This window comes from Barbus barbus (assembly GCF_936440315.1).
Source record: "Barbus barbus genome assembly, chromosome: 21".
NCBI lineage: Eukaryota > Metazoa > Chordata > Actinopteri > Cypriniformes > Cyprinidae > Barbus > Barbus barbus.
This window is the reverse complement of record NC_136749.1, coordinates 9,564,313-9,578,087: the sequence shown is the minus strand read 5'-3', so window position 1 is coordinate 9,578,087 and position 13,775 is coordinate 9,564,313. Positions and strand designations below refer to the sequence as shown.

The window sequence follows — 13,775 nt, the reverse complement described above, 5'->3', positions numbered from 1 at the left end:
TGTGTTTTTGGATATACAAAGTACTTTTGTACCTATTTACCACACAATTCCTCAACTATACCATTAGCTTGCATGTAAAATATTGTTTTTTTATGAAAAAAATACTTAAACAATGATCTAAATTGAATATAAGTTGTTTCTGGATATTGATCTAGGTGTTAGCTGTACAATTCTGCCATCTGTTGGTCAAAGACAAACCTTTAGGAATTAAAATTTAAGAAAGTAATTGTATTGTCCATAGATACCCAGAAGAGGGCAATAGAGATCCATTCATTTTACTGGATGTAGCCAACTGCTCATATTATAACTTTTGTGATAGATTTTGTGAATTTATACATGTATAAACATTATTAAAGACATTAAAAATAAATATTCTTTCAAATAGTAGAATTTTGGTCGTTTTTGAAGCGATTTGAAATGTCTGTTTTTACAAAATACCACAGAAATTGCCACATAAGAAACACCTAAAGGACAAGACTTAGAATCAGATTGTAGTTGAATATTATTTATTTTAATGAACCAAATGTGAAAAAATTTAGAAGATATTAATTTAATAATATAAAAAAACAGCAGCAATATGCAGAAATGAACAGGAGTGAAGAATGAACACTGAATAACAATACAATTTTTTGATAATCAAATTCTGAACACTGAACATAAAACCAATTATAACAAGCTACAAAAAAAATTATTACATAATACACATTGTAAAAAAAACACAGTCCAGAATGTTGTGAATGAACAAGTATCATGAACAAAAATCAGTCCACACACATCTGGCAAAGGTATACGGCGTGTGCAGCACAGATGGCTCTTTTGCAGTTTGCGCACTGCTTATCTGTTGTTGGTCCAGGTGTCAGCTTTATGACTCGTGAAGATGAAGCTCTCCCTGGTCCCTGTGGAGGTGGAGAAGCAGTCCAGGATATTTTTCCATCTTTAGATGCAAAAGTTTGGTCTGCATCTGCCTCCTCATATTCCTCATCCGACTCCTCTTCCAAACCTGTATTTTCTTCAGGAGGATTGCAGTCCTCTGGCTCAGAGTCATGGCCCTCAGTGTCTTCCAGGCATGATTCAGTTTCACTTGAATCAAGCAGGCAATCTAAAGTCTCCAGGAGAGTGTAACGCTTTGCCATACTGACACAGAATGAACTGTGTGACACCAAAGGCCCTCTTTTATACCTTTTGTGTGGGAACTATTTCTTTGTTTTCAAAATAAAGTTGCAGCTCTTAGATCTCAGAGTAAACTTTCTCAAAGTTGAACAGGTCAGTTGCCTTTCATCTCTCCCTTGCTCTCTCTGTCTGTCTGTCTGTGTGTGTGTGTGTGTGTGTGTGTGTGTGTGTGTGTGTGTGTGCGCGCATGTGTGTGTGCATTAGGTCTCACCCCTTTTATCTTTGTTCTGCATTTGTGGCTGATTTTATTTGGCTGTGGCAGTCATACCTGTCTGTGTGTGTGTGTGTGTGTGTGTTGAGTGAGCATGTCTTTTCTACATTGCATTTTTGCTCTAGTACCAGGCCTTCATTTCTGTGTGGAAATTTTCAGATTTATGCTGGAATTATTGATTTTATTTGTCAATTTCTAAAAAAAATGCTTTCAATTGGAGTCACACCTGTGTGTGTGTTTGTGTGCGTGAGCATGTGTGTGTGCAAGTGATCATGTTCGTTCCACATTACATTTGTGCTCTAGTACCAGGACTTCATTGTGGTATGGAAATTTTCAGGTTTATTCTGGATTTATAGATTTTTTTTGACAAATGAAAAATAAAAAACTTTTTTTTTTTGATTTTCCCATTCATTTCAATGTGAAAGGTCATGAGTGTGACTTTTTTTTTTACATACCTTTAGAACAACCAAATCAAGCCCAGTTTTTTTGTGTGTGTATGGATAGATAATTTAGAAAAAGTCACAAGATTTTATTCCACTGAGATAAAGGGAACCATTATTTAAAGTCGATTGGGGTCATATTGACCCCAGAGGATAACTTAAGGTTAAGAACATGAAAACAACATTATTACAGAAAAACAGGCATCAAAAACAGAAGCTCCAAAGATGGTTGAAGAACAAATAAATAAATAAATAAAAATAAAAAAGACATTCACAAGATGCCAAATACAGATTTGTAATATCTTACAATAGACATAGCTTTTACATTTTTCATAACTTTAAGAGACTTCATTAACAACGTGAGTTCATCAGAGAAAACATTGTATCAAGGAGGAGATTTTGGCAATCTACATGTGTGAAAACTTTGCCATTCAGGATGATACAATTTACAAAATTGTGAATATTTTTTATCATCATTCTCAATGAAACAAATAATTTCTTTCACATTCAGAGTTATCATTGGATTAATTTTAACTGAAAAAGCATAAAACAATCTTTCCAAAATGATTGTACACTCTGGCAATCAACAAACAGATGACATAAAGACTCCTCAGCTGTTAAAGAACATTCTTTCCCAATATCCATAGAGTTAGAGAGCAACATGTTAGTTGGATATATTTTGTGTAAAATCTTCAGGTGAATTTGTCTTACCTTGTTTGAAATACAAAATTTGTAAGGAAGCAGCCATGCTTTTCTCCAATTAACATCCCTTAGGATGGAATTCCAATACAATTTTCCTCTTGGAATAACTCCTTTTTTCATTAAAGACTTGTCTTATATCTTTGTTAGTAAATTTTTTTTATCAAATACATTTTTACCATTTATAAAGAAATTACAATCTATATTGTCAGCTTTAGAATAAGTCAGGTGGCTGCACATTAAATGAATAAGCCCAGAGGGAATAGCAGAAAATTCTTTACATTTTATAGGAAAATAGAACTTAGACAAAAAAGAATCATAAGAGTAAATTCTTAAAGATGAATCAAATAACCCGTGATCCAACCATTTCTCAAAAAATAAGAAAATCAAGAAAAAGAAAATCAAGACCACCCACCTTCTTAAGAATATGTGGAGTAAAAAAACATATCGAATCAGGATCAATCACACACTTTTTGATCCAATTAATCTTGAAAGTATTATTCATATCTACATAATCCAACATTTCAAAACCTCCTTCAGATTTCTTCCCAACTAATAAATTTTTTTTTTTTAAGATGGTGGTGTTTATTTTTACAACAAAATTAACAAATAATCTATTCATTTCTTTACAAGTAGAATCCTGAACAAATAAGGACAGACCAGGAAAAATGAATCTGAATAAACCTTCTACCTTTGTTAATAAGATTCTGTCTGAAATAGATAAATCTCTTCGAAAATCATTTTAGTTTTCTTAATGTTGTTATTAAAAATTAAGCTGCTGCCTAACTGACCAGTTATATATATATATAAATTCCTAAATATTTGATGCATCATTTTACTGGAATGTTAAACATAGATTGTTCAAAAGGAATTTTTATTTTATTTTTATTGAATATTGTTCAGCAGAATCATTCATTGTCCAGCAGCTCAGTGACGTCACAGCCTACCATTGGAGAGAGCGCGAGCGCGTGCTGAATGCGTGCGTCGCGTCATCAACAGCTTCCGAAAACATGCCGTTCAGCCGCTGTTAATAAAGTCAGCAACACGCTGGATTATGTGATGGACTATGTTATTACTGCACTTATCATATGTGTTCGTATCCCGAAGACATAACGAGCTAACGTTAGCAGGACAGCTAAAGACATCAAACCCGGACGTTTCATTATTTCGCAGCTGTGGTATGTGCTTAGCTTTAACAAATAGTACTAAATAGGAAGATAAACTGGTTTCCGTTCAGTTTCAGTAAGACCAAAGTCATCTTGGCAACTAGTGTTTATGCAGGTTGAGCACAGTAACCTCACCGAGGTGTCCTGCTGGAGGTAAAATGGACTTTTAACTCGTTTTTTAAAGCATGGAGTCATGTTTGAGGTTTGTCTGTCGAGAGAGTCTCAGGAAAGTGTCGATGAAATGCTGGACATGGAGAACCGTGAAGAGCTCAAGATCACCTTTCAGACGCCCTCTTACTTCAACATGTGGACAAACACATGCCAGCACACTGCTGCTGAGAGCTCAGGGACACTGTAGGTGCTGCACTGTGTTAGTTTATGGCTCGGCTGCTCAAACAACACGAATAACACATTTGTTTCTGTTGCCAGACCTCTCCTGTCGCCAAAGAGGCACAGATGCATCCCAAGCAGCCCTGTCTAGTGTTGCTCCAGTGTTTGTTGTGGTAAGACAAACACTTACATGTTTTTGTTTACAAAATACACAGTTTGTGTTTACAATAAAGTCACTGACTTACCTTTGCTAAATCTCATTCTCATTCAACAGATGAAATTTGAGCCTGATGGGAATGTGACGACCTTTGGTGGGTTGACTGATTTTCACATCCTACTGTATATTAAGCGTTTAGGTTTAATTTGACTCAAGAAATTCTACTTATTTTGAAGTTATCTCGGATAAAGCCGTCTTACACACACAGAAAGAAGATTATGGAGTTGTGATCTTTTATATTCTGCATGGAAAATACTATATTCACTAACAAAAAAATGGACCACAAAACCAGTCATAAGTGTCAATTTTTTGAACTTGAAATGTATACATAATCTGAAATCGAAATAAATAAGCTTTCCATTGATGTATGGTATGTTAGGACAATATTTGGCTGAGATACAGCTATTTGAAAATCTGGATTCAGAGGGTGCAGAAAAATCTAAATACTGAGAAAATTGCCTTTAAAGTTGCCCAAATCAAGTTCTTAGCAATGCATATTACTAATCAAAAATTAAGTTTTAATATATTTATGGTAGGAAATTTACAAAATATCTTCATGGGACATGATTTTTACTTAATATCCTAATGATTTTTGGCCCATACAATGTATTTTTGGTTATTGCTACAAATATACCCCAGCAACTTAAGACTGGTTTTGTGGTCCAGGGTCACAAATGTTGTAATAAATGTAATGTAAATAATAAAAAAAATATTATGGAGAAATTCTTTACTATGTAATTCCTCTACTTTGCCAATTATCCATTTTGAATTTGTTGAAAATTGATTGAATGATGCAAATTTACTTTGGATTTTTGTTGATGGATCTGGGTCTTATGTTTTTTTTTTTTTAGAAAAGAAGAAGACTGAGTTGTATCAGGAGCTTGGTTTGCAGGCGAGAGATCTTAGATTCCAGCACCTAACAAGTGTTACAGCAAGGAACAATGCCATCATCATACGCATGGAGGTATGGGCACGTTATAGATTGTTTCATAAACATAGTTCATCTTTGTGTTGTACTTTTAGAAAATGAATACAATTTCCTATCAAAGATTTTGTGAGTTATTTATTGATTTATTTTTAGTCCCTCAAGGCTGTGGTGACACCGCAGTGTTTACAGGTGCTGGATTTCCGTGGTCTCGGTCTGGAGAAATGGCTGGTGTTAGAACTTGGGGCACAGCTGGCGGGAGATGGAAATTTGGCTACTTACTCACTGCCCTTTGAGTTCAGAGCTCTGGAAGCCATTCTGCAACACAGGGTGAGCACTGAACAATTATAGAATGCATAATGATTGTTAATAAATTACTAGTGCTGTCAAATGATTAATTGCGATTAATCGAATCTAAAATAAAAGTTTTGTTTACATAATATATGTGTGTGTACTGTGTATATTTATTATTTATATATAAATATACACACACATGCAAGTAGATATTTCAGAAAAATGTTATGTTTGTATATTAAATATATTTATATATAATATAAATTATATTAATATAAATATATACATGTAAATATTTTCAAAATATCCTGTATGTGTGTGTGTATTTATATATACATAATAAATATACACAGTACACACATATATTATGTAAACAAAACTTTTATTTTGGATGCGATTAATTGCGATTAATCGTTTGACAGAACTATAAATTACATTTATAATCATTAATAAAATAACACATACACTACTGATACAAAGTGTGAGTTAATTGTTTTTTTCCCCTAAAGAAATGATTACTTTTATTCAGCAATGATGCATTAAATTGATCAGAAGTGACAGTAAAGACACTTACAATGTTTCTTTGATGAATAGAAAGTTCAGTGGAGTGACATTTATTTGAAACCACATTAATAGAATGTCAGAGTTTTCACAAAAATATTAAGCAACACAACTGTAATATTGATAAAAATAATAAATGTTACTTGAGCACCAAATCAGCATATTAGAATGATTTCTGAAGGATCATGTGACACTAAAGACTGGAGTATTGGCGGCTGAAAATTAAATTTTGGCACCACAGGAATAAATTACATTTAAAAAATATATATAAAAAAGAAGGAATAATATTTCATAATCTTATTATTATTATTTTTTTAATTAAAGCAGCCTTAAGTGCATCATAAACATATTTATTACTTTGAGTTATTGATAGATGGAGATCATAGTGGGTAGTGTGGAATTGTTATTTCATACCACAGTCTGATTTTTGTCCATGTTTTTGTTCTCAGTATTTGCGTCTACGTCATAATTGTTCCATGTTTGTATCTGCAAGCATGTGGTGTTGCATATGGGTAAGCATATGTTCTGGCACAGGTGAATGTGCTGCAGATGCGGCTCAGTGAAGTTCAGCCTCAGGTTCTGGATTGTTTGGAATCGTTGGTCGACCCAAAGCTCCTCTCTGCCGACCGCAGCAAGCTCCATATGCTCCTGCTTAATAGCAAGAGGTGAGTTCATTAACGTCGTTAAAAAACTGGACGAAAAGTCTTTCCCCAGCCATAATGTTGTTTTTAGAACATTATGTTCCCAAATGCAAGAGGCATTTAACTACACCATTAAGAACCTAACTTTCTAATTAGCTAATCTTAATGAAGGATCGCTGTAACATAATTGGTAGGATAATTGCTGTATGAAGCTTATCCAGAGTTATTAAAAGATTTTGTTGTGTTTTTCTAACAGCTGATTAGTTTTTAGTAATGTCCCCTAGCGTGTTTATCTAGTTTTTTTTGCTTTTTTCTTGTTTTTGTTATTGTAATCTTTTTTTTATGGTGGTGCTTTGAAGGAGAATAATTGCAGTTGCCAGAAATTGCAGTTAACAATACATTTCAAGTGCGGTATAATTAAAAATTGCCTACTGTGAGCAATGTTCCCATTATAGTGCATAAGCCACGAGTCTGTCTTTGCTGCGAAGTCTGTCTGTGATAGTTTTGTGTTATTAAAATCTAATTATAGAACATGTCTTAGTCGACTAGTCAGTTTTGAGAATGTAGTTCTGTCCATCACTAGTGTTAACAAAAAGTGCCCGATACTGACCAGTCTATTGATATTACTGTACTGGGGCTATACAATGTTGGAAAAAATTACATTTCAATATTTATTTTTTGTCTGTGATGTACAGTACAGTATTACAATAGGAATAAATACATTAAATTCTAATCAGGATTAATTATATTAGACTAATTTGAGTTTTTTGTAGGGGAATACATCTGCACAGAAGTGTATGTTTGTGTGTGTGTATATATATATATATATATATATATATATATATATATATATATATATATATATATATATATACATATATATATACATATATATATATATATATATATATATATATATATATATATATATATATACACATATATATATATATATATATATATATATATACACATATATATATATATATATATATATATATATACACATATATACAGTGCCCTCCGTAAGTATTGGAACAGTAAAGGCAAAATTGCTCTTTGATCAGAGCATTGATCTATAATTTTCTTTGAGAGTAAAAACATTCTCTCTCCCTGCAGCCTCTCAGAGCTGGAGACAGACATTAAAGTGTTTAAAGACAGTCTGCTGAAGATCCTGGATGAGGATGAACTGATAGATGAACTCTGTCTCACTAAATGGAGCGACCCACAAGTGTTGTAGGTGTCACATCACAGAATCCAACTTCACAGCCATTAAGTTTCAAAATGCAACACATTTATATATACACAAATATTCTTGATGTCAGTGTAAATATCTGATCATTGTTGTATGTATCTGGTATCTCTGTTGGTGTGTCTGTCTTTGTATGTGGATATGTCTGTGTTTATGTTCATATGGGGCCAGTGAAGAGAGCAGTCTGGGTATAGATCACGCTGAAGAGATGGAGTTACTGCTGGAGAATTACTTCATGCAAGCAGAGGAGCTGGGAAACAAAGCCAGAGAGCTGAAAGACCTCATCGATGATTCTGAAAGCGTCATCTTCATTAACCTGGATAGGTACTGTACCGGCGGCAAACATAATGCTTTTAACTGCACTAAGGCAACTGGATCATGATTGAAATTATGTTGATTATGTTGAAACCCATTGTTTTTTTCCATGCACTTGTCAGTTTTGAGATTTCAGGCTATTTTGCTTGCATAACTTGTCTTCTTTTAGACATCAAAAATGCACATATGAGTATTTTTTTTTCACTTTATGGTCAGCAGGCCTATCACCCTGTAGCCTAAGACAGGTTGCCCACTGAAGCTAAGCAGGGTTGAGCCTGGTCAGTACTGGATGGGAGACCTCCTGAGAAAACTAGGTTGCTGTTGGAAGAGGTGTTAGTGAGGCCAGCAGAGGGTGCTCACCCTGCGGTCTGTGTGGGTTCTAACGCCCCTAGTATAGTGATGGGGACACTATACTGCCAACAAGCACCGTCCTTCGGATGAGACATTAAACTGAGGTCCTGACTCTCTGTGGTCACTAAAAATACTGGCCAAATTCGCCCATTGGCCTCTGACCATCATGGCCTCCTAATCATACCCATATCTGCTGATTGGCTTCATGTCTCCTCTCCACCAGTAAGCTGGTGTGTGGTGGGCGTTTTGGCGCACTATGGCTGCTGTCGCATCGTCCAGGTGGATACTGCACATTGGTGGTGGATGAGGAGATACCCCCTCACATTGTAAAGCGCTTTGAGTATCTAGAAAAGCGCTATATAAATGCAACAAATTATTATTATTATTTCACTTTATCTATTTGTGTCTATTGATTTCAGTTACAATTCATATCTTAAAAGGCCTTTTTATTAAAATGAGTTTTTGTCCTGCACTGAGCCAGAAATCTCCACTTTTGTAGCACTTACTTACCTCATACTTTACAATTTTATTTCTATCTATATTCTGGAGGTTTTAGAGAGATTTTTTTCATATATCAAGTCAAGTCAAGTCACCTTTATTTATATAGCGCTTTTAACAATGTAAATTGTGTCAAAGCAACTGCACAATATCAAACATATCACAATATCAATATCAAACATATCACAATATCAATATCAAACATTGGCCTCTGGCCAACAAACCAGCAGTTCAATTTAACTGCAGCAAAGTCAGATTGTAAGGTCTCAACTAGTTCCAGTGGTCATTTGGTAATTCTGTATGTTGTCTGAGCGTTGGCATCCTCTGAGGGGTTGGCATTATCTTTTCTCAGGTGTTCGGTCATCTCAGATCATTTAGGGGTTGGATCCAGACTGAAGCTTCTGTCATTCCTAATTACCACGGGATTACATATCATTTGCCTTATGTAATATTTTATTCCTAAAAACATAGTGAAAATGATTTATTTTTTTGCTGGTGACAGCAATTTCTCATTTAAAGTGATTTAAAAGAGACTAAATCTTGTCTGTGAAAACCATTAACATTAAAGGTGCACTAAGCAGTTTTTGCCAAATGATGTTGATATTTGAAAGCACCAAAACAAACACTTCCATACCCCAACAGGACCTCACCCCTATTTTGAAATGTCCACCCCACACGTATGTACAGAACCCTAGCATAACGACGATCGCGGAAACAAGCAAAGATGACACACAAACATTTTTAAACAAAAGCCAACATGGATAAGTTGTGTGAATCGATGCAAAATCAACATTACTCGCCTATCAAGAAGAAACAACGCAACCTCGACATCTGATTCAAGCCCCTCCTGCTCCTTGAGTTTCTCTCCACCGCTGGAAAGCTACTTTTGTTCTTTTGATATTTTCCTCTTCTTTATTTATTTATTTATTTTTAATCCTCCAGTTCTCTCTATCTATAGTCGATCTGCTAATATCCGTCCTGTGCACTCAAATTGAACCCTCTCTTCTCTCTATCATTACAAGACACGCCCCCTTACTGCTGATTGGCTGCAAGTGTGTTTTGGAACATGGTCGGACACTGTGGTCAAAAGCATTTTTCAAAAATTTCTTACTGCACCTTTAAATGTCAACAAAATGGAAAAACACATTTATCCAGTGTTCAAATTTTTGGTCTGGAAATTTATGAAAATTGTGGCATTTTTATTTGCGCATACTTAATGTAATGTTTATCTAAACACACCATTTCAGAAAACTTTTAATGCTACAGAATTATCTTAAAGTGATAACGTTAGTTCACCCAAAAAATTTAATTGTCATTAATTACTCACCCTCATGTCGTTCCAAACCCAGGGCTCGCAAAATGTGGGGTGCCTTCTAAAAATCCAAACAATTTAGACAGTAATATTTGTTTTAAATTAATATAATAATTTATGTTTGACTTATCCCTTTTCATAAAAATGATTTAAAGGCTGAAATACCTTTTTATAAGATTTTTGTTTTTGTGAAAACCTGTATCTGAATTGTAAATCATGTCATTTTAAGGCTTAATGTTACCACAGATATTGTCCAACCCCACTCATACGGTGTTCATTTTACTTGTGCAGCTCAGTCATAAATTGCCTTTAAATTGATTTAAAACAATTCTGCAGATACCCTGTAAATAGTCAAATAAAATTTATTTGTTGATATTTGTGTATTGAAAATGTTTTTGATTGACATTTATGGTCTTTTTTTAGTTGGTCTAGTTAAATTTTCGGGCTACCAAAATCTGAAGAGTACCTGCCCGAAGGGCTACCAGGGATTTTGAAATTTTGCGAGCCCTGAAACCCATAAAACCTTCGTTCATTTTCAGAACACAAATTAAGACATTTTTGATGAAACCTGAGAGCTTTGTGACCCTGATGTCACATGGACTGTTTTACCGATGTCCTTACTACGTTTTGGGGTCTGGGAACACTTCAGTTACATTGCTGTCTATGCAGGGTCACAGAGCTTTCAGATTTCATCAAAAATATCTTAATTTGTCTTCAGAAGATGAATGGAGGTCTTACAGGTTTGGAACGACATGAGGGTGAGTAATTAATGACAGAATTTTCATTTTGGGGTGAACTATCCCTTTAATGTTCTGTGATTACTTAAGTTACCTGGGGAAGTATAATGATAACTATTATTGAAAACTAATTAAGTTACAATTTCACTCTATTCACAAGTGGTGTGTTGCCTTAAATTGTCTTTAGCCACCGTAATGTCATGATGCGACTGAACCTCCAGCTCACCATGGGAACCTTCTCGCTCTCTTTATTTGGTCTGATGGGTGTGGCTTTTGGAATGAATTTAGAATCTTCCTTTGAAGAGGTTGGTACCGGTTTACTACAGTTGACTTACCTCAGTTGTTATAGCCAGCATTGTGTATAGTGTTATCAGTCGGTTTGAGTATGTTGTTTATTGACCCACATGATTTGTGTGTGTGTAGGACCCGCGTGTGTTTTGGTTAGTGACAGGGTTGATGTTCCTGGGCAGTGGACTCATCTGGAGAAGACTTCTCTCTTTTCTGGGACGGCATTTAGAACCCAGCTCTCCACCTCCTGTACGTAACACTCATAATACTCCTCCATGTATAACATTATAGTGATGATTGAAACTTTTTTTTTTTTTCTCACAGATTCCCCCTGTTTGGAGGAAAAACCAAATCGGCACCTTAAAAGCAACAGACATTAAACCTGGAGTTAGATGATAGTGTGACTGCTGCTTTTTCAATATTTTTTTCCCTCCTTCTCCATATCTCTGACTTTTATGCGTACTGTATTTTTCAGTATTGTGTGTCACTCACCTCCGTCTAATTTAAAATTACATTTATCTATTCAGGTTTATCATGTAGACACAGTTTTTATTTCGCTGTCATATTTGTCTTGAGGTTTTGGAATAATCTCTATTTATAGTTGTGAATATCATTGACATAATGAAATACATCAGATACCTTTTATTGACTGTAAAAACAAAATTATCAGCCACTAGCTCAGTTACCCTTAAAAACATGTTTATGAATACATAACTGATAAAACATTAAAACTATTCATTTGTTGTGGGCTCTTTATTTTAGGCATCTAGAATAAATCAGTTGATGTTTTTGAGTACTAATGCACTTATTTATTCAAACTTTGAGTTCTTATTAAAATACTTTGAACCTCTATTTGCATGAAAAGTGCTCTATAATATAATGCATTATGTAAAGTGTGTTTGTACTTCGCTTATATCAGGACAGAGCAGCAGGGGGAGACAAACCCCCACTGCAACACTTCCTTCCACTCATTATTTTTATTCCCTAAAATATTCACACATAAGTTGTATATCCCAGAAGACAACATTACGAACATCCTCTTACTCATGAAAAAATGTTTTAGCATTCCAAAAATAAAATCTACAGGAAAAAATATGAAACGTGTTTTAAAGTGATTGCACTGGCATAGAAATGACTGACTAATCAACCATATTTTGAGCTAAAATAGCTGGACTGTTAGTGTTACTACTGTAGGGACATGACTCATATGGGATAACATTCAACCAATACTAAAAGATTTCAAAATCTGTTTGTTTTTCAGCAGTGGTGACTGATAGATTATTATAGCAACAGTTGCTACAAAATAAATAAAACGATGGCAACTATGATAAACTGTAGCCAGCATCTGATTAAACTTTTAGCATAATCTATGTAAAATACTTGTAGATAGTTTATAGTTGGTGAATGTGAAAATTATTTAACTTGTATTAAGTTAAATTCTAAATAAAATAAAACGCATTCAACTGACGTTTTTTTTATTTATTATTTTATATATATATATATATATATATAAGAATAAATAAATCAGTTGATGTAATATTATTGTAATATAATATATATATATATTACAGTAGAGGTAGGCTACATGAGCTTAGATGACAAAAGTCCTTCGAATGTTTTCTCGGACAAAAGGGTTCCTGGAGTCAAAAACGTTGAGAACCACCAAGTGGTAAACCCTCCTAGACCACCAACAAACAAACTAGTTACCAGCTTGTCATACCAGTTTGAAACTATTTTTTTCCAGTACCAGAAAAAACAGCTTCGTCGCTCCCAACACAGCTAATTTAACAACCCTGACGCTCTTCATCTGGCTGAAGTCTGTCTCGAAGCCAAGTAAGCTTCACACAGACAACATTTTGACCGGAAATTCCGATAAAATGATGTTCATGTTGACAGTTTTCTAGGTTTTGAGACAAAACCTCTGACTGGTCCAAGTATTCGACAGCTGTGACGCAAAGATCCTCCCCCGTGTCTCTCTCTCTCTCTCCTCTCATCCTTTATCCGAGCAGAAGCCGCGCTGCCTCACATGGACCCGAGACTTTAACATCGCATCAAGACTCCCTCAACAGTTCCCTTTTGAAAAGACGAGAGAAGTTTGATCAGGTGGAGCAAAACGCCAAATATCTCTTCAAAAGGATCTTGCGTTTGTGTTTTAGGTGAAGCTGTAAAAGAGAAAAGAGCGAAGAGGAGCGCAGACGAGTGCCATCCTACGATTTCTTTGTAAAAGACTTCTTAAGAGGAATAATGAGGAACATTTGGATATTCCTGACACTTTCAGCAGCTGTATGCTTGTCCAGCGACAAGGTGAGTTTTTGATGTTACTTTTGTTGATTGTGTAGACTACATTCTTCCTATACTATCCTGTAAT

General features: G+C 34.8%; 2 protein-coding genes across 4 annotated transcripts in view; both read left to right on the top strand.

Moving 5' to 3' along the window:
* The first annotated feature begins 3,471 nt into the window (after positions 1–3,471).
* mrs2 (magnesium transporter MRS2) lies at positions 3,472–12,494 on the top strand. Of its 3 annotated transcripts, XM_079445228.1 has the most exons (12): positions 3,472–3,698; positions 3,871–4,040; positions 4,116–4,189; positions 4,291–4,327; positions 5,085–5,197; positions 5,315–5,488; positions 6,548–6,678; positions 7,774–7,890; positions 8,078–8,230; positions 11,307–11,424; positions 11,543–11,656; positions 11,732–12,494. In XM_079445228.1, exons 2-12 carry the CDS (start codon positions 3,872–3,874, stop codon positions 11,801–11,803), a joined length of 1,272 nt encoding a protein of 423 aa, XP_079301354.1. In that variant the 5' UTR covers positions 3,472–3,698; position 3,871; the 3' UTR covers positions 11,804–12,494. The 3 variants fall into 3 exon arrangements, with proteins under 3 accessions (XP_079301354.1, XP_079301353.1, XP_079301355.1); XM_079445227.1 differs by having other exon boundaries at positions 3,472–4,040; XM_079445229.1 differs by lacking the exon at positions 3,871–4,040 and having other exon boundaries at positions 3,475–3,698.
* Positions 12,495–13,343: 849 nt separating this feature from the next.
* LOC306887337 (syndecan-2-like) overlaps positions 13,344–13,775 on the top strand; it is a 25,837-nt gene continuing 25,405 nt past the window's right edge. Inside the window, exon 1 of the mRNA XM_079444993.1 lies at positions 13,344–13,711. Within this exon, the coding sequence (XP_079301119.1) occupies positions 13,652–13,711 (60 nt within the window). The 5' untranslated portion in view covers positions 13,344–13,651. The remainder of the gene's footprint in view (positions 13,712–13,775) is intronic.